Source organism: Aedes albopictus, chromosome 1 (genome assembly GCF_035046485.1).
Source record: "Aedes albopictus strain Foshan chromosome 1, AalbF5, whole genome shotgun sequence".
Taxonomy (NCBI): domain Eukaryota; kingdom Metazoa; phylum Arthropoda; class Insecta; order Diptera; family Culicidae; genus Aedes; species Aedes albopictus.
The window spans coordinates 113917598-113945022 of NC_085136.1; the positions used below are offsets into that span (position 1 = coordinate 113917598).

Sequence of the window (27425 nt, forward strand, 5' to 3'; positions counted from 1 at the left end):
CTGGTAGACCTTTTGAATGTTTCTGAAACATCTTAAATCCAATTTGAAATCCCGCTGGAACCCCCATATTCCACTGAAACTCCCTGGCGTCCCTCTGAATCCCCTCTGAAAGTGCCACTTAAACTTCCCAAAACTCGTACGAAACACCCAGAGTTTTCTCTGAAATTTCCTTAGACTCCAAGAACCCTAAAAATCCGGATGAAGCTTTCCTGACTGCTTCTGAAACACTTTGAATTTCCTCTGAAATCCTTTGAGAAATCTCCTTGCACACCGCTGAAACGCCGTGGCATAACTCTGCAGCCCCTCTGAAAACTCCAAGAAGCCCCCGGAAGCACCCAGAAGCCAATCTAAACCCTTTTAGATTTCCCGATCTGAATCTGATCCTAGAATCTCCTTGAATTCTGCTGAACCCACACTCTGTAACCCACATAATTTCATTGGCATGCCCCCTCTGAAAACTCCCCTTAAATTCCCTTAGGTTCCCATTATTTAGTCTCGAAAATCTAGCGGAAGGTCTCCTGAATGCTTCTGAAACACATTGAAACCACTCTGGAATCTCTTGAATTCCTTTAAAACTCCCTGACGTCCCTCGTATATAACTTTCAGAGACCCCTCCAAAGCTCGCTAGACTCCCAGAACCCTCTTAAACCCGGATTAAGCTCTCTTGACTGTTTCTGAAAACTTTGAGACGCCACTGAAATTCTATGAAAACTTCCTGAAATCCCTGCCATCCCACTGCAATCACATCGAAAAACTCCGATGATATCCCAGGAGCCACTAGAATCCAGATGAAGTTCTTCTGATTGCTTCTGAAATACCCTAAACCTCCCTGAATCCAGTTGAACCCCCCCCCCCCCCGAAGCCTCGTAAAACATCTTGAAACCCCTAGAAACGCCTTGGAGATTCAAAGATAAGGCCCTGCTTAGTGTCATAGGGGTTTAAGCGTGTTGAGAGAACTCGAGGGTGGGGGATTTCTTTTCAGAGGTATTTCATGAAGTTTCAAATAAGTTTTAGGCGTTGCAGGAAAAATCAGGAGATTGCAGAAGGGTTCAGGTATCAGTAGGTTAGCTCTAGAGGCTCGTTCTCCTCCATTTGGGAACTTTGTGCAATTAAATTACAGATGGAATTACAGAACGTCATTGAAGCCATAAACTAATTCAATTCAAGCAAAAAATCCATTTGCTCACCTCCCGACCTATTACTTAAATGGAGGTTTTTGGTCCATTGGGCAAAACTTACCGCCGCCGGCAGTCCCGCAATACTGCTGTACGCCAACGCCTGTGGGATGACGGTGAGGCCGACCGTGAACCCAGCGACCAAATCACCGATGGCGTCTTCCCCGTTGTACTTCGGTAGCCAGCTGAGCACCGGCACGCGCTTGTAGAGGATTTTCTTGCGGAAGATACTTTTGTACTTTCGTCGGCACCAGGGACCAATCTCGCGCAGCTGGTCCATGGTGGTCTTTTTGTCGTCGGATACTGTGGGGGGAGGAGGAGGTGGAGAGGTTGAAGTTAGTTGACGAATGTGAAAATAGAACCTTCAGCGCGAGTAACCACAAGTTCAGATAACAGAGGACTTGACGAGCAAAGTGCAGCTAGCTGAAGGTGTTGCTCTGTAAGCTTAAAAGTTCCGATCAAGTTCCGAGGGGCATCTTAAGCAACTTAATAGCCGCTCAATAGATTTTAAGCAGTTCAATAGCTGAGTGTGAACTTCTTAGGAAGCCGGTTAAGATGCTTCTTGGAGCTTTATGTAGCCTATAGTTGCTCGTAAGCTAATTTACAGCCTTCGAGCATTTCGTAAAACTTGAAAGTGTATTTTGTCATGAGAATCTGAACTTTTGGTTACTCGAAATCAAACCTAGGATACTTACAAATGAATTCATTGCTGCCCCGGTAGCCTGGGACGTCTCTGTGGATGGGCGGGATGCTGAGCGATCCCTGTGAACCAGCCAGGCCATGAATATTGTACACGGAGGCTCCTTTGATGCCTTGAACCTTGTCCAGTTGGGTGTCACTAGAAGTTCGTCTGAGAAAAGGGGGAAACAACGGAAGAATAGCAGCGGTGAGATCGACGATTTGTATTGTCAATGTGATAATTTCCCCGGGGAAGTCGTAAAATAAAACACAATGAAACTTAATTTCGCATTTGGGAGCGCTCTTAAGAAGCGTTTGACGATGAGAGGACATGACGATGACGAAGGAAAGTCAACCAACTAGACGAAACCGCTTCGAGTACGACCCCATTGGACGTCGAATGACGTATTCAAACCACTGCTGTGAAGTCCGGCCATAGATGATGCCACTTTCACATGGGTGCACCAACAGATCCGTGCAACTGCAAGGGTTAACTCAGTCACACGTACGATACATTTTCAAAAATTATCTAATTTTATGACCGACGACGCGTACTCAATGGGCGATGACGAAAGGTGCTGCAACGCGAAACACGCGATATTAAAATAGCTCATTTTCGACCATTTTTTCATGTCGTTTCTGCGACATGTGCGCGGGGGTAAGCTTTGTCTGTCCAAACCCATCTGATTTTCTGAGAGTAGGAACCGCACCAGCTGACGACGACGGAACGCTTCTGCACGGCGCACGGCTGCGGTCAGTAATCATGTGAGAATGAACAAGGGATTCGCTCGACCGTTCGTTTCCCGGAGCCCGCAGATGCTTGCCAACAACGGGAACTGGGGACATTTTTTTTGATTCTCATTAGCGGAAATATTTCTATTTTGACCATGGGAGAGGATGATCATCATTACGATCATTTTTAGTTGTGTATTTCATTGTTAGAATTGTGTATCGAGGAAAACGAATCACAGGGCTTTCGACGTGTGGCGTTTAAAAACCTGTTGCAACAAATACGAGTTTAGGAACACCATGCTACACCTACATTTTTTTCTGGTGTGACCCTGAATCTGGGATAAATCAGTGTTCTTAGTTCAGTTTTCTATGAGGCTACTGAGCCTAACCCGATTTAAATTGTTTAAGTGATTTTCCGAGTGTGGCTGGCTCGTGCATGCTTTGTATCCAGAGTATAATTTATATAATTTACATTTCAAAAAGATCCTGAATCCGTAAACAAACAAATCTAACAGCCTCAATTCAATGAAATATGTGCTTCAGTATGCCAGTGAAACGTGGTATGTATCAATAAAGAATACTCAAAACACACAGATGCCTGCGGAAAAATTGCAAATAGGGTTTTGAACTACTTGGGCACCCGCGTTAATTCCCGGCACCTTACTGCAATACCAATCAAAATATCACTTGTCGCATATTTTCCAAACGCACTTCCGTAGGTAATCATCTCCCGCAACATTTCCATAACGGGATCCACAGTCAATGAGCACCACGTTCACCCTGAAGCCGCACAAGTGCTCAAAGTACTGGCGTAGCCAGGAGGGGGGGGGGGAGGGGGTGTTAGGGTTAAGGGGTAGGTACGTCCGGTGAGCGTCACGATCGGGTAATGAATGTTCGTAGCAGGAGCGACGCAAGAAAGAAGCAGCTAGTGTGCTACAACTGCCGTAAAGGGCCACTTCCGGAGAGAGTGCCCAATGCTGAGTGACAAGCCCGTGCACAAGGGGGAGGGGGAGGGTGTTAACCAGATAGTGAGTTCCAGCGAGAAAGCAGAAGCCGTCGCGGACCTTCGTCTTGAGCTTTTGACCGCCGGAAAAACACAGCTGGGCTTCCCGTTGAGGAGGAACTACCAGAAGAAGCGTTCTACGATTGTGACGATATTCGATGCTAAGTGTACTCTGTGATTAGACTCTTTGTGATTGTAACAACTTGACGAAGCAGAAGTGTTCGGTGGAGGAGAAGGAACTTTGTGTAGGTTGTGGTGTCCATTGTGAACTTTGAAGACTTTAGGGAAAGGTAATCTTTGTGAACCTTTGTAATTGTGATCGAGGAGGAGAGTTGGAGTATTTGGGCCTGCCTAATATATGCTGCGAATATCATCATGCCCTGCGCCGACCCTGCTAAATGTATGTATGCTTGTTATTGTTATTGTACATTGAATGTTGTTGTAAAAAATATACCGACCGCCGCACGTAGTTTTTGATTGAAACAATCTTTTAACGAAGGATAAATTTGCAAATTTTATTGAACCCTGTTTCGAAACTTCGCGTTTCATCTTGCCCCGGTGTACCTTAAAAAACAGCCTTCCTTTCACTAAGCTTTCATATATGAATCTTTCGAATATTTTTTTTTTCTAAAATCTCTTCAACTACAGGGTGCGGCAGGAAAAAATGCGAAAACTTCAAGGCACTATTACACGCTAAATATGGGATATATATGACTATTTTTTCTTGACAGTGTATCAGTCAATGTCTATATTCTAGCACTGAAAAATAAAAATGAACACATTTGATGTTTAACATGTGATAATGTAGGCCTAATAAGCGGATATCAATAAACTGCGCGCCCAATGGTCATTAAACAAAATGACTATAACAGTAACAAAATTAGCTCAAATTCGATGAACAACCAGACCACACTGATCCAGATCCATGTAGTTTCACATACCAGATGAAATAAGTACATATATTTGATGATATTGTAGAGAAAATCAAAAATTTGGTTTTATCGGATGCGAAATTTAGCGACCTGTGCGATTTTTTGCGGTTTGAAAATTCAGGCTGTCTTCATCTTCAGGCGCCGCTCTGTAAAGGTTAGTGACCAAAATAGGAAATTTTTTAATTAACTTTTCAGAAAACTAGCCTATTATAGATCATGGAACGTTGAAACATAGATTGGTTAATGTCAAATGGACGAAAATGAGGTTTGAAGTTGAAAAACACTTTCGCATTTTTTCCTGCCGCATACTGTACTTGGAAAACTCTTTTTAGATTTTTTTTTCAAATAATAATTTATTTATTTATTTATTTATTTATTTATTTATTTATTTATTATTGTTTCATTCATCTGACTTTACAGTCTTAATGAATATCTAATCCTAATACACACATAACAAAACCAACAATATATCATCAGATCATATTTCATTATACAACATCAATCACATTATTTTCATTACATACAATATCAATACAACATCGGAACCCACAAAACACGATAAGCTATCAAAGCATTTAACCTAAACTTTGAACAACGATAACACCATGACTTCGAACATACAATATAACTAAATTCAAATCGAACATCTAGAAACTCAACAACAGATCAAAAGATATTGAAAAATTAACTATTTACGGCCTCCACGTGACGTTGTGTCGTTCAATGAATTCTCTAATTCTAACTTGTTTTGGCCAGATCATTGGGTTCATGGCCATTGCTTTCCATTTCTTATCAAGAGTTACCTTGAATGAAATAAAATCTGGCGGTCGACGGTAACTCCAATATGAAACTAGTTTTAGTACATCAATGCGTTCGGGACCGGGGGCATTTAACGTTCGAGAAACCATATTGTGAACCTCTCGCTCTGAGACACTGGAATCAACGTTGGACAAAAACAATGAGAAGTTGTCTCCATCGTTCGTATACAGGGACTGTTGATAGCTTTCCGCGTTGTTCACATTTCCCTCACTCGTCTGCATCTCCTCAAAAGGCATCATCGAAACGGGTGTTGAATGTAGCGGGGCACGGTTGTTCGTAACAGCGGTCGGTGTGATTTTGGAGAGCGTTTCCAGTATACCAGCAACAGAGTTTTTGAGCTCCCTAACTTCATCATCGAGAGATTTAGTTTTGGGAGAATCGGTAGGCGAATCAGCTCGTGTACCGTCACTCATGCTACGAAATTTGTGCATACATTTGTCACACATCCAAATAAGGTTCAATCTTGAAGCGATTGAGCACAAATCATCTTCTGTTAAGCCGACGCAACTGGCATGGAATAAACACGCACAGTCTCCCTCGCAGACACTGAAGGACTCAGATTTAACATCGATGGTCTGAGAGCATTTTTCGCAGATTCTCACATCCGCCATTGCAAGTTGCTATTAATCACAACGGCGAAAAATAAAAGCAAGTCTAAAACTATGATTTTCCACGATGTTCACAAAATCTGAATGGATATTGTTCTTTCACATGTATTAGCAAGTATCACATTCGATGTCAGGCCATGTAGATCACTTTTAACGACGCTGCCACAGTCCGAAAAACAATATTATATCGAGAACAACGACGAGCACGTACCGAGCAACAACGATCTTACCTTAATTCAGAGTGGGTTAAATCCGTTACATCAACAATACATACTTGTGTTTCTCTGGCTATGGTATAGATATGACGAAGTCACGGCTCGAATGTTCAAGACCATAAAACTCAACTGCCAAACGACGGATTGCGTGTAATAGTTGATCGATTGGCTACCCGGTAGTATTGACTAATCGAACCGTCATTTGGATGTTCAGATTTGTGCTCTTGAAAGTTCGAGGTGTTGAATGAATGAGATCCTAATCATATTTTATGAAGGTAAACTGAAAACTAACTGATTTTTTTTTATTATTTGTTCAAAAATATTCAAGACGATTTTGATAGAATTTGCCTAACAACTTGTCCACGGATTCTTCCTGAAGGTTTTTATAAATTATTTCCAAAATTTTTCTGTTTTCATCCAGGGTTTTTTTTTCATCGATTCTTCCCACAAACCCTTGTCAAGCTCTTTGCAAATTTTTTACAAAAATCACTCCTGGGATATCCACTGGCATTTTCCTGGAGTTCTCCAGGAATTGCTTACAAAATTACACAAAGAGTTGCTTTAGGTCCTCGAGGTCCTCCCACCCAATCATACTCTCTTTATGAATTTCTGAAAAAGTTCTTTTATATATTTTCTAGGAGTCACGCTATCCCTTTAGAGATCCATGAGCCCCTTGAATAATTTCACTGTAAATTTTCGGAAATTCCAAAAACAATTCCTTAAGAAACTTCTCCGGGATCCTTCCACTAGGGCTTCTTCTCTTTATATTTTTCATAAACTACTTCACTATTAAGGGATTCCTCTATTAGGAAAATCTCGTAGAGTTCTCCTAGGGATATCTTACGCAGTTTATTCAGAAGTTGCTCCTACAGTTCCTCCATGACTTTTTTTATGAGTCCTTCAGTTTATTTTTTTATATTTTTGTTTACGTAATAATTTTCTTTGGTCAATTGTTTACTATCCAGGGATTTCTTCCGGAGTCCTACCAGAAATCTTTCGTAAAAGCCCTACAGGATTTTTTTTTTTCAAAATTCCTCATGTAGCCGCCACAGTTATTCCTACGGATACAATTTTAGGCATTCTCAAACATTCACATTCTTCCAAAAATAATTTCCAAATTTTCAAAGCATCCAAAATTTCTCCAACATTCCTTTCAAAGTTTTTCTTTTTCCAAAAAATCCTCTTGCTTAGGGATTTCTGGTGCAGTTTCTCCAGAGATTCTTCAAGAAGATTTTCAATAAGATTTTTTTTTCGGTTCCTCAAAGGAATTCCACCCACCGTTCTCAGAGTTCCTTCATAGCCCTACCCGGACTTTCTGTAAGTGAGGCAGACATTTCATATCTCGTACATCAGCGCGCAATTAAAGTAGGCTATACCAGAATGTTTATGGCATCGGGTTCATAAGGATTTCACGCCAGAAGTTCCTTCTAGAAATTAATGCTCTAAAGGGTTCCGTTAAGGCATATCCCATATATATTCTGGAGCTCCTTCTAGGGATTTCCCCTGGGTGCTCTTTTCTGTAAGTTTACTCATGGATTATTTTTTCAGAAGCTCCTGATCCAGCAGTCTTTAGGACTAAAGGTTTCTCTTGATGGATTTAGTTGTAATAAGGTGCAGCTAAGGAATTTCTCCATTTTTTCCCTCCTTCTTAATGAAAATTTTATTCCAGATTCCTTCTACAATTCTCTCCACATAATTTTGAACTGTGAAAATTTTCTCTCAGAGTTCTTTTTAGGATGATTTTTTTTTTTCAGGAGTTGCGTCTAACGAGTTCTCTTTAGAAGCTACACCTTAGCATTCCTCTCCGAGCGCTCTTCCTGGAAAGTACCTCCCTGGATTTTTTTAAATAAAATTTCATGATTTTGGTTAGGTATTTCACTTGTTTTTCCCCGTGCTCCCCTTGAATGCTTTTTGTACCAGAAGTTCGCCCAAGGGATTCCTCGCAGGTTTTTTCTCAAGGTGTTCTGTCAGGGCATTTTTTCATCAGGAGATCCACTTGAGTGACTTTATCAAGAAGCTTCGCGTTTCCGCTAATAAATGTACTCTGGCGGTTTTTCACCAGGAGTTTCCGCTAGAGAGATATTTCCGTAATATTGACCTTTGGTTTTTTTATCCATCTCCTGGGAGTTTTGAAGGGGTCTTCTAGGTTTTGCAGAAATTCCTTCTCAGTATTTCCTCCAGATTCTGCTATGATTTTTTTTATGGAAGTTCTACCTGAGCTGTTTTTAAGGAGTTCCAGTTGGGTGTCTGTAGCGGTTCCTCTTTTTTTAAATATTCCTACAGGCGTTTTTTTTTTCAATGAGATCCTTTTGAAGAGCCTCTTCGAGGATTTTTATGCCATGTGTTCCTTTTAGGAGTTTTCAGGAGTTTTCCTTCAGGTCCTCCTTCCATGATTCACTAATAGTGGTTGTAGCAGGTGGCAGAAATAGCACTGAAGAAGATTCTGCAAATATCAAGTAACCTCAGGAGCAACTCCTGGAAGCACACACTGCAGAAAACCAGGCAGGACATTCCAGATGAAGCTCTTGTAGCAATCCAAGAGAACACTCCTATGACAATACCAAAATGGAGGAAATTCTTGGGGATCACAAATACAACTTTTGCATTAATCTCGGAGGGAACTTCTGGGGTAATTCCTAAAGTAACTCCTAGAGTAACTCCAAGAAGAAATGCAAAAAGAGTTTCTGAAGGTATCCTGAAAGGAACTTCTGGAGGAGGAAATTTCTTGAAAAATTCCTAGAAGAAATCTGGAAGGAATTTCAGAAAGAACTCATGGAGAAATCAGAAAGAACTTCTACAGCAAGCCCAAAGAAAAAAACCTAGCGAAAATTCACATATTGAACTCCTGAAGCTTCTCTGGAAAACAAATCCTGCAGAAACCATAGGGAAATCTGGTGCGATAATTTCAAATGAAATTTCTGGAACATCCCCAGAGAAACTCCTGAATGATTCCGAGAAGATGCATTTGGAGAAATCGCTGAAGAAACTCCAGCAATAATTCTTGAAGATATACCAATAGAAACTTTTGGAACAGTCGCCAATGGAACTTCTTAAGAAATTCCAGAAACAACTCGTAGAGAAAGTATGACAGTAACATTTGACAAAAACCGGAATGGAAATAAAATGAAGCAAAATGTAGTAACTCCGACTAATACCGGAATCAGGGTGTCTACTTGATTACCCTGGTTTTCCACATTTTTTTACATGTCTAAAAATGTCCAAGCATACTTTAGGCGAAACTGGACGCTTTTTCTGTTATTTTTTTTTAATCTGTATAAACGAGATTTTCAGCCCGGTGCTAGTGCATCTCAAGACCCACGACTTCTCTTCCCTTTCGAAGGAAGAACTCGCATTTTGTGAGTATGTTGAGATTGGGATTCGAACCCAGGCCCTCAGCGTGATATTCATGAGCATTAACCATCACACCAGATCCACTCCGTCCTCAATTTGAACCGTTTTACGAAGTCATGGTTTCAAAATCGGGTATCATACACAATTCTACAAAACCATTTTTCAACGGAATTTTGAAAGAAAAGTTATCAGAAAAACTGATAAACCCTTTCCTCAAAGAATAAAAACAGAAGACACCTTGATCCTTGCACTAACTGTGTACAAAAGCCAATTTTGAATATATATTGCTCTCTTAAAAAAAAAAAAAAAACAAAAAAATAAGAAATTCATCCAGTTTTGCTTTAAGCCTTTGCCTCTAGAAAATTGAACGGAAAATCACACTTTTCATAAACAACTCAAAGAATTTCATTAAGAAGAAGAAATTTTAAGAAAAAAATTTTCACGCTTTGCACATACACAATCAAGAATAACTTGAGAATATATTTAGAAATTGATTTTGTTCGGTCACCGAACAAAATTAACAATTCCTAAATATACAACACAATGGTGACCACAACCCTTAAGAATAACTCGAGAATGTCCTCAATAATGACGCCAAAAGTTTTATTTGAAATTCATTTGGATAATCACTCTGCAGTTCACGCTTTCTAGACATTTCACACTCTTGAGACTTCAGTTCACTCAGATATTCTGGTAGACAATTCTCTATATCAATTCTATTAGGAATTTCCCCAGGACTTTTGAATCTCCATCTATCCAACTTCTAAAAGTATTGGAGAAACATCTATTAGTCTTCGAAAGTTTTCACAGGAGCTTCTGTTTCTCCGGAGATTTCTGTTGGAGTTTCTTTCAGGATTTTCTCTTAATGGTAGAAATCGACTGCGATAAGTACAAAGCTGTGCTATGAATGTTTGTGGGAATTATAATAACTACTCGAGTTTCATATTAATTTTCACCAGAGGATCCATTAGAAATTTAGCTAAGATTTTCTCAATAATTAAATTTATAATTTCCCAAGACGTTTACCAAAAATTGTCTCAGTGAATTTCTTCTGTTTCTTCGTAATTCCACTAATTGACCAATCTAAATTCCTGTGTGGTAGTGGTTTGTGTTCAGATTTCCCGTGTTAATCTATCTGTAAGAACTTTGTCAACATCTTTTGTACTCACGTATATGGATAGGCTTGCAGTAGGTTTCGTGAGACTTTTTTGGACAACTCAATAGTTTCGCCAGGAATTCTATCAACAAGTTCTTCAGAAGTTTCATAAGAAATAAAATAAGGAGTTACAACAGAAACTTGTTCAGGGGTTCTTTTACAAAATGATAAGGCAACAGCATGGATAAAGCTTTCAATATACCTAGCTCTGGTCCTGATGCTTAGCTGGTAATGCAACCTGGGCACTGTTTTCCTTCAGACTTCAGCTAGGTTAAGGAGGTTCGTCCTGATCGTCTGTTCACCAACAGCGTCTACTCAGGCATCCAGCAGCTGTATATGGAATGCTCCTCCACCTGAAGTTATACCTGAAAGGGCAACCCTACTACTGAGGATTAGGCCAATATTCAACAGTTCTCGGAACCCAGAAAATGTTACTGGAAGCGAAAATTAACACTCGAGCAGTCGCGTGTTTGACTACCTTCAGCGACCCCGCGCTCACGCTGTGTACCACAAGCGTGCATTCTTCATGGTGCGTGTACTCAGTACACGACGCGACCGCTCCCGGGTTAAAGATGAACAATCGATAAATCAACTTGAAAGATGACGAGCTTTCACGAAATGTTGCAAAAATTTCTTGAAGAATTCCTCCACAGTCTTCTTTAAGAGTCCGTTCCTGCAGGATTTGTGTAGGAGTTTTTTCAACAATTACTCAGGCAATTGTTTTGAAAATTCATTTAAGGGTGTGTCAAAAAATGTTAGGTGATATGCCTTCTACAGTTTTTGCAGGATTTTTTTCATTTTTTTTTCAATTCATCCAAGATTACCTTCAGAAATTTCTCTAGGAGAAAAATTCCATTGAGGTACAAAGGATAAAAAAAATAAATACTGCCTGAAGGATTTTTCTGAAACTGCAAAACAAGGTCTGGAAGAAACGTCTAAAGGACTAATTTCAATAAAGTCCTGAGGAACAACTAGAATAATCTCTGAAGATCTCCTAGTCGCTTAAGTATTTCTTGGTGGAACTCCGGTAACAGTATCTGAATCAAGTCCTAGGAAATGATTTGAGGAACTTGATTATTGTAAACACTCCTGTAGAATTACCCGAACAAACTCCTCCAGAAACTCTTGAGCAAACTCCTAGAGCAATCATTCAAGGGGCATCTAGAGATTTTCCACAAGAAATTTTTAATAAAATTCCTCCTAAAGAAATGCCTGAACAGAATTTCTAGCAATAATTTATGCAAGAACTTCTGTAGACATTCATGCTTAAATACCGGAAAAAATTAACCCTCTAATACCCACATTTTTGATTTTGATCTAAATATCATTTTTCGTCATCTAAAATCGATTTAAACATGTTTTGAAAGATGATTCTTTTTAATTGTCGATTTCGTGAAATCAGTTTTTGATTTTTCTAATTTTTTATTTTTGAACATCCCCACACCAGGCTTGACAGAAACTCCCTCGCGAGAAAATGAGGAAGCGATTTTGGCGATTTTCTGAGGAGTGGAAATAAAACTCAGAAATCACAACGCAAATCCTCAACAGCATCGAGCGTGAGTTTGCCGCGCAGCGAGGAGTTCGTCCAACACTCATAATTACTTGTTGTGTTTCTCACGTCCACTCACACTCAAAAAGCTCTCGCGAGTTCCACTCCCATACAAAGAAAGACTCTCGAGGCGAAAATCGCACTCAAAAACCCGAAATAATCATCGACTCTTTTTTCGTTCCCCTCTTCCTCGCTCAGTTTTTATTGCCTCTCTGTTTACGGTTCGTTCGCTCCCTCGCGACGAGGGAAAAGCAAAACACCGCTCTAGAGCATGTTGCAAAACTCTTTTGATTTCGAGGAGGATTATCAAGCCTGCCCCACACTTTTATATTTTTGCTGGAAGCCAATTTGGGGAACAGATTTTTTGAGATGAAAACATTTTGAGATTTTATGATTATTGTTGAAATATTATTATTTTAATTTTTTTTTATAGAAAAGTTCATTTTCCGTGTAATTTTAAGGAAAATAATTTTAGAGTGTATTCGATTCCCTTAAACTATTAAACAAGGATAGAATGATTTGGGAAAAAATTAAAATATGTTAATTGTAGCGATTCAATACAAAATAAACAATGACTTCTAAAAGGTGACTAAAACATCAATTTTTCAATGATTTTTTAAAAATGTAATTACGCTTTAAAATACACCAAAAACCATTTTGAGATATACAGAATAGTACTAAATATCAGCCGAAAATATAAAAATTTTGATTTTTCACGAATCAAAAATTACAAAAATGCTCAAACTATACCCCGTCTAAAGGCGGGGTTGGGTATTAGAGGGTTAAGTTTGCATGTAAAGTATTGATTGCACTAAATACACCGTATATCTGCATGCAATAAGGCTTCAGCACTGTGGTTACTTGGGTATTCAATGTCTGAAGAAGTGCTGACCCGAACGCGAATTGAAAGCGCCACCCACAGCATGGTCTTGTTGATTTCCCGTGCGCTTACCGTATCTGCTATATGGGCCTTAATCCTCAGCCAATTTTTCCTTCTTTAAACACGAGCTGTTCTTACGAATCATGTTGTTTTTGAGATTGTTGTCTTTACAGCTGCAAACAATATTATCAGAGATTTTCCCTTCTTTGAAATATGTATATGCTATTATTTTGAGAAATACTGTCATAGTAATGTAGGCTTTCAATAATGGATACTATGAAATTGTAGTTGCGAGCAAACAGTCGTAAAACTTTCCTATTCAGAACATAGTAACAATTAAATGTTAAATCAATGTAAGAAAATGACCTTAAGCAAACATCCTACTGTTCCCGGAATCCAAAAACCGAAAGTCAAAGATGAACAGTCGATTAATCAAATTGAAGATGAAAGATTACGAATTTTTTACTAACGTTTAGACCGTTTCGAAATTTCTAAAGAAACTATTTCAAAAATTCGTGGCAAATCCCCTGTTAAAGTTCTTTTTCGCAGGATTTGTGCAGGAGTTTCTGCAGAAATTCCTCTAGGAGTGTCTCCAATTTTTGATTTTTTTTTTTCAAAAATTCAACCATGATTCCCTGCAATAAATTGTCTAGGATAAGAATCCCATTGAGATAATGATGAAGAAATATAGAAATAAAGAAACACCTCCTGATAGATTTTCCTGAAACTACAAAAAATCACGAAGGAATGTTTCAATGAAGCCCTGAGAAAACTACTAGAACAATCTCTAAAGGAACTCCTAGAGAAGTCTCTAAAGTATCTCTTAGTGGATCTCCGGTAAAAATTTCTGAGGCAAGTCCTAGGAAAATTGTTGAAGGAATTTGATTATTGCAAAAAAAAACTCTTGGAGATATACCTGACCAAACTTTTCCAGAAACTCTTGACTGTACTCTTAGAGAAATTACTCAAGAGGCATCTGAAGAAATTCCAGGAGAAACTTCTAATGAACTCTGGCAGGAATTCTTGGAGTAACATCTGCAGAAACTTTAAAAAGTATATATCTGCCGAAATTCCGGAAATAATGTGTGCCAAGAATATTCCTGGAGACATTCGTGCATTAAATCCAAAGTAATAAGTAAATTCTATGATTTTTGAAAGAAGAACTCCTGAGCAAATCCTTGAAGGAACTTTTGGATCCTTTTGCGGAAGAAAGTCTTTAGTAACTGTTATGGGACTTTCAAAAGCATCTTTTGGAGTATTTTGATTTTGAGGAGAGTAAACTGGAACAACGTAATTTCCGAGATGTACAAGTTTGTTTCTGGTGGAAATTCTTTTCATTGTGCGCATATAACACTGCCCAAAGTCACGTATTGTGAAACAAAACTTATTTAAATATTCAAAAATGTTTAGCAGGTTATTGAAATTTACACTCTGACTCCTTATATTGTCACAGTATATTGGTTGAATTTTTGTCAATTTTTCACTTCGCAATCCCACAGTCTTATAGTTTTTTCCTTTTTCAATCTTGATGATATTGCACTACCTGGGAAACGAGAAATTCCTATTCATCGTGACAGTTTGTTCAGCACTTCGATCCGAGTTCAAGTGGATTTATTATGGCTTTTGTCAGTCCCACTCGTAAGCCATGGACCGCGTTAAGCTATCACACTATCAAGTCAATATCGATTCGCGAGTACACACGTATCACCGGTGGGATGTTTCGATTGCTACTAAACTGCGCGAAGGCTCCCTCCGTCCGTCCGGTCTTACTGGGTCATCCGGTAAGACTTATCATGTGTGCGCGGCGCTGACCGTCATCCGGAGGAGAGTATCTCTGGCCTCCTAGAAGGTAAACAACCGCCGCCCGATCGATATGCAAGAGATAGCCCACCAGAGACTCAATAGCAACTTCACAGAGGTATGTGATGACGTCGTCGTCGGATGGCAGCACGACAAGTCATTCATCCATCATCATAATCGGGGCCCGCTCGATTCAATCGAGTGGGCTCAGCAGAACCATGCGTATTCCGTTCCTAGAAATCATCATGTAAAACGACAAAATAATTCGACTGATAAAACACCTACAAATCCCAGTCAGTCGCGCGCGGTCGGTGTACTTCAAGGGCATCGGTTCTATCACCCACCCCCCTGCTGCGCGATGAGCTTATTTGACATAATTCGTGGGGAAGTGGTAGGAAATGCTCATTTGATGGTGGAAAAGTTAATCTTTTTCAAACATTACGGAATTGTGAATATGTACACAGATAAAAATAATGAGATTTACACGTCATGTAAACTTCATTTTAGTCATGTAAACTTAGTGTTATGGTGGTTTACATGATATATCATGTAAATTTGTGTTATATGTCATGTAAACACTCAGAGTCATGCTGAATTACATTACATATGATGAAAGTTTACATGACATTTTATGACTTTTACATGATATGTCATGTAAACTTCTGTGACATCTCACGCTCCAATTATGTACATCATATCGGCACCAACATTTCAAAAGGGCGTAACCTAGGGCGTAACTGCTTTTGCAAGCAATGCCTTCTCACAGAGCTGTGGGTCGTATTTCATTCATCTCACGCAATTCACATCCATTAATCGAAAGAGGAGGATTTTATCTTTCTATTTGTGCTAGTGGATTGCTCGAGAGGGATGGGATACGCTCCACAGCTTTGTGAGATGGCATTGGTTGTAAATGCAGTTACGCCCTTTTGAAATGTTGGTGCCGATATGTCACAGAATTTTGCACTCTTTTTTCGATCTATGTACGTAGACTTTCTTGATTTGATTGTAAACTAATTTAATATGCGAAACTACTATCAGTCCAGTCAGTGATTTATTATCAAAAGTTTCCAGGAAAGAAATCAGATTTTCGTAAAAAGATAGAACTAAAATGTTATTAAATATTTTGACCATTCCAGGATCAGATATAGTACGTACACAGATCGTCAAAAGAGTGTAAAATTCTGTGACATAAGATGCACATAATTGGAGCGTGGGATATCAAATAAGTTTACATGACAAATGTAAAAGTCATAAAATATCATGTAAACTTCCATCATATGTCATGTAATTCAGCATGACTCTGATTGTTTACATGACATATAACAAAAATTTACATGATATATCATGTAAACCATCATAACACTAAGTTTACATGACTAAAATGAAGTTTACAAGACGTGTAAATCTCATTATTTTTATCTGTCTAGATACCCTGTACAGCGCATTTCACACTGCCATCCCCCGAAAACACTTGAAAGAATTTGCAAATTGATTTTGATTGATTATTTACGGCACGAACGGGGCTTTCTTCCCTTCCCAGGAGGGAGGAAGATTTGTTATCACTTACCGCACTCGGCGAGTCGGCTAACAATTGCGATATGGAAATTAACCGATGTTATTTTATGTTCGAGAATGCTTCCGTAATGGAGGTGGTGTTTCCTAATTTGATTCCGATTGATTGAATGCACTCGGGAGTGCAGTAGCAGATTCAGCAGTTTTACAGTTGCTTCTACGAGAATGCTATTTTTGGCTGAGAGAGCTTATTTATAATAGTCAATTGGGCTTGATGTAACGGAATGGATTTTATGTGATAATTGAGGTTCAAATTTAATCTTACACGGTCGGCGTTAAGTCAGACCGGACCATCTGTTTTTTAATGATTTCAAGAAAATGTCCTGCAAGCACTTGAAATTTCAAATCTCTGGCATTATTTTCAGAAATACTATTTATCCTCTTATGTAATGACACATCTGCATCAAAATAACGTCGAAAACTTTAGATTTAACAAATTCCTCATCTTATCTTTACCTGCTCGAAAAATCGCGTAGTCCACTCTGACTGACCGCTGTAAAAGATTCATGATCAGTTTACGTCCAATGTATATTGGATAATGAGTTTTTCTAGAACAATGAAGATAATTGAACGTCGATTAAAGAATTGCCTGTATACTTCCTCAGTTATTAACCTAGACCTAAAATTGCTATTTGACTTTTTGCCTTTCTCGTACACCAAGTGTACTAGAAAGGCTATATGTTCACTCCAAAAATGACTTTTTGATAGGAGGCTCGGAGGGTCGAGTCACATATACCAATCAACTCAGCTCGACGAATTGAGGTGATGTCTGTATGTGTGTATGTATGTGTGTGTGTATGTGTGTGTGTGTACAAGAAAACTCACATCACTTTTTGGCCGTATTATTATTATTAGCTTTATTAGGGAGATTTTCAGCCCGAGGCTGGTTCATCTCCATATTTTTTTTTTTGGCCGTAAACTTCAACCGATTTTAATGACCGACGGTTCATTCGACGCGGAATCTGGTCCCATTGTTTCCTATTGAAAATGGTTCGGATCGGTCCAGCCGTTCCGGAGTTATGGCCTTTTAGGTGTTCCGGAACGGTACCCCAGGAAGGGACCAGATATGAAAATGCATCAAACCTATGCATGAGACACATCAAACCACGGCATTTTCGATAACCTGATGAGCGGTAAGCAGGAAAATAGTCTCAGATCATATCTGAACCGGTAGTGTTCCCGAACCGGTTCTGGGCGTCACGCTGGAAGTGGCCAAATATACAATTGTACCAAACCCATGCAAGCGACACATCAAACCACGGCATTTTAGATGACCTGATGGACAATGAGCAGGAAAATCATCTCAGACCATATCTGAACCAGTAGTGTTCCGGAACCGGTTCTAGGCGTTCCACCGGAAGTGGTCAAAAATACAATTGAACCAAACCCATGCATGCGACACATCAAACCACGGCATTTTCGATGACCTGATGGACAATGAGCAGGAAAACCATCTCAGACCATATCTTAACCGGTAGTGTTCCGGAACCGGTTCTAGTCGTCCCGCTGGAAGTGGCCAAATATACAATTGTACCAAACCCATGCAAGCGACACATCAAACCACGGCATTTTCGATGACCTGATGGACAATGAGCAGGAAAACCATCTCAGACCATATCTGAACCAGTAGTGTTCCGGAACCCGTTCCGGGGTTCCCGCCGAAGTGGTTAAATCTGAAAGAGAAACAAACCCGTACATGCGTCACATCAAATAGCGGCTTTTTAGATTACCTAATGAACGTCCAGCAAGTGTTTCGGAATCGGTTTTGAGTGGCCGGAAGAGGCCAAATGTAAAAGTAAACCAAATCCAGGCATGTGACACATCAAATCGTAGCTTTTGCGATAACCTGAGAACAGTTAGCTAGAAAATAGCCTTACGTCTCACTAAAGACAACTGGTAGTGTTCCGGAATTGGTTCTGAGAGTCCCATCGAAATTGTCAAACCCTGCATGTGACACCTTCAATTTGCAGCGTTTTTGGTTAACCGATGAGCAGTTGACAAGACAATAATGTTAGGCCATATTTGGTTCAGCCGGTAGTTACCCGGAATCAGATCCGGGTAGTAAAATGTAAAATTTAACCAAACCCATGGATGCGGTACATCAAATCACGACCAGTCTGGTAAACATTCGACACTTTTTACTACCTTCATTTCGTTGCCGCAGTCAGGTGTCAGTCGGCTTTGTTACATTCGTGCGCTATCGTTACCTCTTACCTACACACAACACGAGCAGTAGAACGAAGATCAACATAGCTCTTATTATGGAAGAAGACAGGAATAACAAAAGCCGAACCGTCTCCCGAAGCCGCTATCGTGGTGAAGTGCATTCGTTTGACATTTTTGTTTCGAACAGTAGTTTGATTGCTTGTGTTGCGAATGTCGGAGACAAAGGAGGCCGAATATCGACGAAAAGGTTCAAATGACTGTGATCTCTAACAAGACTGATCACGACTTATCGACAACCTGATGGAAAAATAGGGTCAGACCACATTAGATTTCCGGTAGTGTTGCGGGTTCAGCTGTGGCTTCGAAAGTGGTTAGAAGTAAAAGTGAAGCAAACCCATTCATGCAATATATCAAATCGCGGTGATTAGGTAAAGGTGAATAAATAGCAATAAAATATTATCAGACCATAATTGGGACAACCGGTAGTGTCATGGTCCATGACTCATGGAATCAGATTCGGCTATCCCACCGGAAATTACCAAATATAAAAATGAACCAAACCCATGCATACGACACATCAGATCGCAGATTTTTTGATAATCTAATGAACGGTTATCAAGAAAATAGCCTTAGATCACATTAGACTCTCAGAATGATCTTGCTGAAATTCATATTATACTGGACGTCTAGTGCCACAGTTCAATGAACTGGAAAATACACAGCTATTGAAATAAGTTCTACAGTACTAATCATTTTACAAAACATATGGGGGCAAACCAAACTTAATGAAAATGTCGAATCATAACGAGCTTTATTAGTTGTAAATAACCTTAACAAGGTTATAACTACCGTGCTAATGAGATTTCGGTTCCAACATACATACATCATATGATTCGTAGTGGTACTGATGTACACATACGTTCAAAATTTCCCTACCTTCGTCAGCAAGGTCATACTTAACTCGAAAGCAGTCGCATCTTCGTTCATCCCCAGCGACACTACGCACACATACGCTGTGTACAGCAGGCGTGTTATTTTCATTGTCCATGTTCTCAGTACATGACGCGACCACTCACGGGTTAACTTACGCGCATACGTGATGTGATGCACGTTTCCAGTCTAGGGAGTCGATTCGTGTTTGACGTATTCCGCCAAACATGACTTCGGTAGAATTAAATGCTGCCTGCTACCGAATGGATGCGGACCAAAAGTATAGAAATAGTTTTCCCATAATAAACTGTAAGAGGTCTTCGATCAATAACCCTGGACATACTTATCTGAACAAGACGTTCAAGTGTTGTTGCGTTTTCAAAATTCATCTGGAGTAGGTCCAATGTCTACACATAACTGAAGTTGAATACACGACATAAGGCGTACAATATGAGCATATGGACGGAAGGCGTATTGCACGATAAGCATTTTAAATGCGACTCGCAGAATAACAATTTATGCTTCTTTGGGTCAGGAAAAGAATGTTCAGTTCTCCCATCGTGTCGGTTAGCGTGGTTCGATACATTTTCTTCCAATTCACGCGCATTTCGCGTTGGTTCGGTGTGATAGTTTTTGCTAGCCAACGTACTGTACGGCGTTCAACTAGGAATTATTCAGCGAATGGATACAGACATGAACTGGTGAGCTCGTTCCAGGTTTTTATTTTATTGTAAATTATTATTATTGGTTTATTTATTTATTTATTTATTTGTCGTCAATCAAATGTAGACCGTTTAAAATACATCGTCAACTTAACATATACATTAATATTTTTAGTGAAAATCTTTAAAGACACTTTACAACTAGAGTGGCATTCGTATCGTTTTTGTGAATGTTCAGTAAAATGTAAGTAAAAAGAAAATCCGTGTTAAGTACTGTTCCATTTAATTCCACTAAGAATTTGCATCCTTTGACAGATACGTTTTTCGACCTCAATTGTAAGGTCGTCTTCAGTGTCTCGTACTTGACTCGACTCAGTCGACTCAGCCGGGTCAAGTACAAGACACTAAAGACGACCTTACAGTTGAGGTCGAAAAACGTATATGTCAAAGGATTAAAATTTTTAGTGAAATCAAAAGGAACAGTACTTAACACGATTTTCTTTTTACTTACAGGTATTCCACTAAAAAGCCCAGGTTCATCATCATCATAGTAAAATGTGTTATTTTATATTTTGAGACGTGCTCTATGTGCTATATGTCTTACTGAGACAACCAAAGATATATTTTGAGCTAATACTCTACTAAACCCGAGATAAATGGATGACTGAATCACGACTACAAGAATGGACTTCCTCCGTGATGGACTACAGGGACTGTCGGCATGCATAGTGGGGCGTCGCCGTACATAGAATGTGTCAGTGGCGTTTAAGGGGGATTCGGGAAGTTTCAGGATAGTTTTGGGTGGTCTCAGGGACGTTTCCACTTTCCAAGGTTTGGAGTTGATTGAAATATATTCCATGACCAGGGAGAACCACAAGTGCCCTTGTTACGCACTACGGTGTATCATAAATTTTAACACCCAGTTCATACTTGAGCACCCCTAGGTTAGGACAATTTGCCTTGAAATAGAATTGATAATCTAGTGTGGAGGTGACTGTTACCCCGAAAGGAAGTAATTTTCTTCCCCGTAGGCTATCACCGAACTTGTAAGTAGTCTATAAGTGTTGTAAGGTAGTCGGATTAATAAATATTAGTTTTAGCTTTTTAGCTGATCAAATATAATCTGCTGTAAGAGTCGGTATAACGTTGGCACCTCCCGCAACAGCCCTGAAACTATAATGTGTAAGGGTTCACAACCCTTAAACCTTTTCTAAAGACAAATTAAGAAAACAACTCCCTTTAAAAAACTTTAAGCGTCCTGAAACGCGTTAAAACGCTACTGAACTCGACTAGATAGGAAAAACAAAATTATTACAGGTTGTGTTATTTTGTTACAATGATTTTTGTAACAACGGTTGTTATAAAACATGTACCGTTGGCGTGTAGTTAAAATAACAAAAATTCTAACAAAACTTGTTCTAATTAAAACAAAAAATATAACACGTTGAGATTTTATCATAACAAGATTATATCAACTTTTGTTACATTAAACTTATGAAATCATAACAAAATTATAACAAGTTCTGTTATGAATTTCAGAACAAATTTGTTACAAGTTTTTTTTATAAATATCTTAGCTTGAGTGATCAAAACTAAGCTGATCAATACTAAGCTTATTCGTGACGATACAAAAAGTCTAATAAATTTTGAATTAAATTTGTTACAAAAAATATAACAGAGATTGCAATAAACGTGTTACAAAATTGTGTTATTGGCAATTACATTATAAGGCATAATATAACAAATGTTGTTATACATCTGTTTGAATAAATAAAACAAGTTTTGTTATAATTTTGTTACTAAAATTATAACACATATTAATATAATTTTGTTATGGTTATTCATATAGAAAAATCCTCACAACAGAATAATATGAAGTTCTGTTATTTCTAGCAGCAGTAGTCATAATTTTGTTATGATCTTGCTATGTATTTCTGATCGGGTAAGGCATAGTTTTATGGTTGGCCATGAGCTTACAGATAATACACACTGTGGATCCAGGGTGATCCTGCAGGGGTTCCATTCGGATTTTAGAGAGTGGCAGTGGTATTTCAAGAAAATTCCAGAGGACTTCCAGGGGGCTTTAGGGATGTTTGAGTGCGTGTCAGTCAAGTCAAGAGGCTTTATGGGCCTCCGGGTATTTTAGACAGTATTAGGGATGTTTCAGAGCATTTACGGGGTAGGAGTTGTAGGGGGTTCAAGAGATTTTAGAGGTCTTCAGCAGGTTACAATAAGTGTGTAGGAACGTTTCAGGATGATTCAGGTGATTTTGGGGGGACTCAGGGACGGTTCCAGAAAAGTAACAGGGGTTTCCAGGAATTGTGGAAGCCTCAAATGGACTCCAAAGCAAGGGAGAACGACATTGAACACAAGTCCGTTAATCAATTTAAAAGCCAAATTCATAAAACAACTGACCTGGAACCACATGAAACACCCTTAACCCGCCGCCCTTTGAACACCCCCTGAAATATCACTAAAACCCCTTGAAACGCGATGTAACCTACTAAAACGCCCCTGGAACTATTAAAATCGCTTCTGAAACCAAACTTAAATTAAATCCCTTGAATTCCTTCGAAACGACATCAAAACTTCCTTGGAATCCCCTTAAAAACACGCTACAAAAGCCCATTTAAACGCTTGAAATCTTCTAAAATGCCTATGACGTTGAGGTGCGAAAGCCTCTCTTGATCATTTCAAAATTGTTGGTCAAATATGTGTTTTTCATTTTTTCGGGAAAAATGCGCCGTTAAATAACGTGACTTTGATTGCAAGCATCACATCGTTTTCTCGACGTTAGTGTGACAGCTAATAACGCAATCAATGCACTTTTGAATGGTTCTGATTTCTTGTCTCTGTGTTACTGCAGTCATAATTCAAACGCCAGTGGCTGTTTTGGAGTTACGGTGAAGGCTGGCGCCTTTTGCCCCATGAATATTCGCGGTTTTGGACCTTAAAATACGTGTTTTTGCACTTTAAACGGCACTCAACCTACTGACAGGCATTGTTATCAACATTTCTTTTGTTAAAACGGGCCCAAAATGTGTTGATCAAACGAAATTGGGCCCCTAATGTCACTACTGTCACTACATGCCATAGGTATAGGCGTGTCAATGGCGTGACGGCACTTATTTCGAGCAAATCATAATTTTTACTAGTGAGCAAAGAGATTTTCATATTAAGTTTTGCAACTTGTGTGTGGCTTCGTGGTCGTGCGGCTAAGGTCACCAAGCCTTTAGTCGCATCGTGCTAAGGAGCGCGGGTTCGATTCCCGCCGCAGCTGTCAGGAAAAGTTTTCAGCTGTGCCACTGGGCGTTGCATGCTAGTCCGTTGTCTAGTGTCGTGCTTCCTTCAAAGAGCAAATAGCTCACTGGAAGCATTGAACGTGTTCGTGTCTTTTTTTTTAAACTTTCTTCCAATAGTTTTCGCATACATACAACAGAAATGACTAAACATGTTTTTCAATTTGAATATTTTATAAGTTTGTAAAATTCCAAGTTTTATTGATTAAAATAGTCATTGGTGACGCCAACACGCATTAATAAAAACTAAAAAAAAAGCCAACACGCAGGTAGGAAAAAAGGACTTTTTCCGTCCTATAATCGATACGGACAGCCTTCACTCCATCACTAACGACAACGGGCTGAGATTAGTTAATGTTGCTGCTGCCAGGGGATGGTCTTTAGTAGCACTTACTTTGCACGCAAGAATATCCGCAAGTACACCCTGGAGACGCACAAACGGCGTAGTTTACAACATCCTAGTTTGCAAACAAATTGACCGATTATGTGCTGGTAGGTATCTGACACTTCTCGGACGTAATTGATTTTAGAACTTTTAGAGGTCCCAACATCAGATTACTATCTCGAAGTTAGTAAGTTATCAACCGTGTCGGGCTCTAGGAATCAGTGACCGATGAGTTTCAACATCCAGAGGTTTTCAGATGTTTTCAGCGAATAAGTGAGATCAACGAGAGAGATAATCTCAACACTCTGAGGAAGCCTATTCATGGAGCGATGAGTACGGCAGCGCGGGAGATGATAAACACTGATCAAAGACAACCTATGAACAGGTGGTTCAACGAGGAGTGCGAGAGGGTAACGGACGAGAAAAATATTGCCAGTAGACTGATGCTGATTTTGCTCCGTCAGAGCAGGGTGAGATATAGGGATGCAAGATTAGCCGAAAAACGAATTCGCCTCAAGACGAAAAAAGAGCATGAGAAAAATGTAATTGCTCAGGTACAAGAGAGTATGGAACAGAATGATATGTGTAGGTTTTACGAACTATCAATGGCGTGCGGAAAAAACAGCACCCTCTTCCGTCGTGTATATCGACTATATTATGAAAATTTGCTGACAGACTAAACAATGGTGGTTGTCAGATAGAGAGATGAGGTATTATTGGTTGAACGGTGGGAGAAGAAGAGCGACAGACAGAGTTCAAATCGGCAAGACAGGCTGTGGAACCTCCAACGTTAGACGAGGTCAAGACAACCATAAGGGGCTGTCCATGAACCACGTGGTCATGAGGGGGGGGGGGGGGGGGGAGGGGGGTTCGGCCAATGGCCATTTTGTATGGACAAATAAAAAAAAATGTATGGACCAATGACCACGGGGGGGGGGGGGGTGGTGGGAGTTAAAAAGTCCCAAAAAAATGACCACGTGGTTTATGGACAGCCCCTAAAAGGGCAAAATAACAACAAGGCTTATGGAAAGGACGAATTCTCGGGCGAGCTTCTCAAGCACGGCAGTCAGCAGATGTATCAACTCTTACACCGTATTATATTGAAGATATTGGAAGAACAAGTCTCCAGTTAGCCTAGTGATTAGAGCTATGGATAGCCAATCCGGAGATGGCTGGTTCGATTCCCGTTTCTGCAGCGCTTTTTGATTATGTATGGAGCATTTGTAATTTTTTATGGTCGCAATAACCTTCTGCCATTTTGAAATTTTATTCAAACAAATTTGATCGGAGATCATAACTTGAGTTTTTTTGATTGTGTATGTAGCTAATGCACTACAATTAGTAATGACAGCTATCTAACCGAATTCCGTGAAGAATCTTGAAAGTCAACATGGTTATTTGGTAGTTTCGATATATTATTGTACTTGAAAACAACGATTGTACTGTTGATTCTCATTTATTTTGTTTCTGTATAGTACGCCAGTATATGTAATGTGACCGGGAAGACAATTTTCTGACAGATGAAACAATCATGGCAGGTGGTATGAGCGAGATCTTGTTCGCTGCATAAATCATTCCTCACAGAAAAAATATTGATTCAAAATTCAGCGAGAAAGCATGCACATAAGTGGAATGCTAGAATTAGTGCACGTTTACATGCGATATCATGCAAAATAACATTATGATCATGTAAATTAACGCCAATGATCACGTAATCCTCCATGGACTATAACCGATTGCGCGACTATTAGCGGAAATTTACATTATCATAATATAATTTTACACGATATCGCATGTAAATGTGCACTAATTCTACCACTCTCCTTATGTGCATGATTTCTCGCTGAATTTCACTGTTTACTATTTGGTCATAGTGGTTATTTGATATCATTCAAAATTTTGCATCATTTTAAGAGTTTTAATGACAAGATACATTTAAATTCTTGCTGCTAAGACTTTCATAATAGGTTAAAGCATGAAAACCTTATAAATTCCCACTATAGCCAAATAGGAACCCTTTATGGTGATAACTGGTACACTTACTTACCCTAATAACCTATTTTTTTGGCACACGGTGAGATACGTACAGTATCTAAAAGTTAGTTTATAACTAAACTCCCCTTAAAAAGGTACTCCTGCCCAACTGGTACAATACCCTATCTGGTACGAGTTGACTGAATGAGTGGACACAATCCAACGTCATCCATTTTGACTGAAAATCAAGAGAACGGAAATATCCAAGGATTGAGGAAAATGATAATTAATATGAAAACAGACTCTATTTCCCCGTTCATCGCACTACTAACCGTCATGTTGGCTAGAGATCATCATACAAATCGCACATAAATCTTGAACTTGGTTCCGTTCCTTCTGGCGCTGTGACATCGTCTTACAGTGTACCACTGTAGATCGGGTGACGTCTTCAAAATTGTCTGCCGTATTTCCCACGCTTCTTCTTGGTGGGCCCGGCGCGCGGTGGTGGCACACACATTTCGGCTGTCTATTTTTATCAAAACAGCAGAAGCGGCCGTTGCTCTCTCACCGACGACAACGTGAACAGATGAGTTGAAAAGTAGTGCGTTTAGTTCATTACTTCAAACTAACTAGTGAGTCACACTGACGACTAATAGGTAGCGGGGATTGCGAGCCGTCCCAAAGTGGGCTATTTTGCAGCTGTGACGTACGGTGTTCAAAACAAGACAATTAATCATCACCTCACAAACGCGCTGCTACAGAACGCACAGATAAGATGCCTCATCCAACAACGATTGTAAAGCAATTAAGATTCGCAAGACAATCAACACTGCTTCCTACTGGCGATAGCTTGATTCGGGGTTTTCGCTTTCTCGTAGGTAGATCCTCCCACATCCTACATACCTACCCAGAGGCGCAGGTGAGCGAGCAGTTGCCCCAGGTGATTAAAACGTGAGCGTCTTGACGACAACTGCAACAACGATCAAACGGCTTCTTGGCAGCTTTTCTTCTTTTTTTTTCCCGGGTCGTATCTCTTCGCTCGTTTGCTAAATAGCTCGTATGTTTGCTGATTGTTGTATTTTCTGGTTGTAAAATAATTTCGCTGAATGTTTGAAGATTTTGCTTTTTATTTGGGGAATTGATGCAGTCCTAATTTAGATAAGATTGGTATTTGCTGCCCAACCTAAAGATGAATCAGGGACGAGAGAAAAGACACGGGCAATTCGGTAATTTAGCACTTGTTTTGTTATGATAATGACGTTTGATTTGATAAAGATTAAGACCTGGGTCAAGAGATCCGGCCATCGGCAAGGACAACAAACATTGCATTGCTAACAGAAAGGCAGCAGGGTTCGCTTTCCTCAAGATAAGTCTGTGCCAGCAAATATTTATACAAACGACCACTATTTGTACCAGGATCAGCTCTGACTGCTTGTAATATGCAGAGTTTATGAACCATTCAATTTTTTACTAATCCTGTTGGCACTGATCTGGGTGCGTGAGATATGTGATTTCCTCAAAGAGATACGAAACGAAACG

General features: G+C 39.5%; 1 protein-coding gene across 3 annotated transcripts in view; it reads right to left on the bottom strand.

Moving 5' to 3' along the window:
* LOC115256097 (sodium-independent sulfate anion transporter) overlaps positions 1 to 27425 on the bottom strand; it is a 101702-nt gene that overhangs the window by 18926 nt on the left and 55351 nt on the right. For 2 of the 3 annotated variants that reach the window (XM_029854357.2, XM_029854355.2), the window contains exons 2-3: positions 1871 to 2025; positions 1240 to 1478 (exon numbers count right to left, since the gene is read on the bottom strand). In XM_029854357.2, coding sequence (XP_029710217.1) covers positions 1240 to 1478; positions 1871 to 2025 — 394 coding nt within the window. Of the gene's footprint in view, positions 1 to 1239; positions 1479 to 1870; positions 2026 to 14641; positions 14831 to 27425 lie in introns of those variants that run through there. The other variant, XM_029854356.2, reaches the window with a different exon arrangement.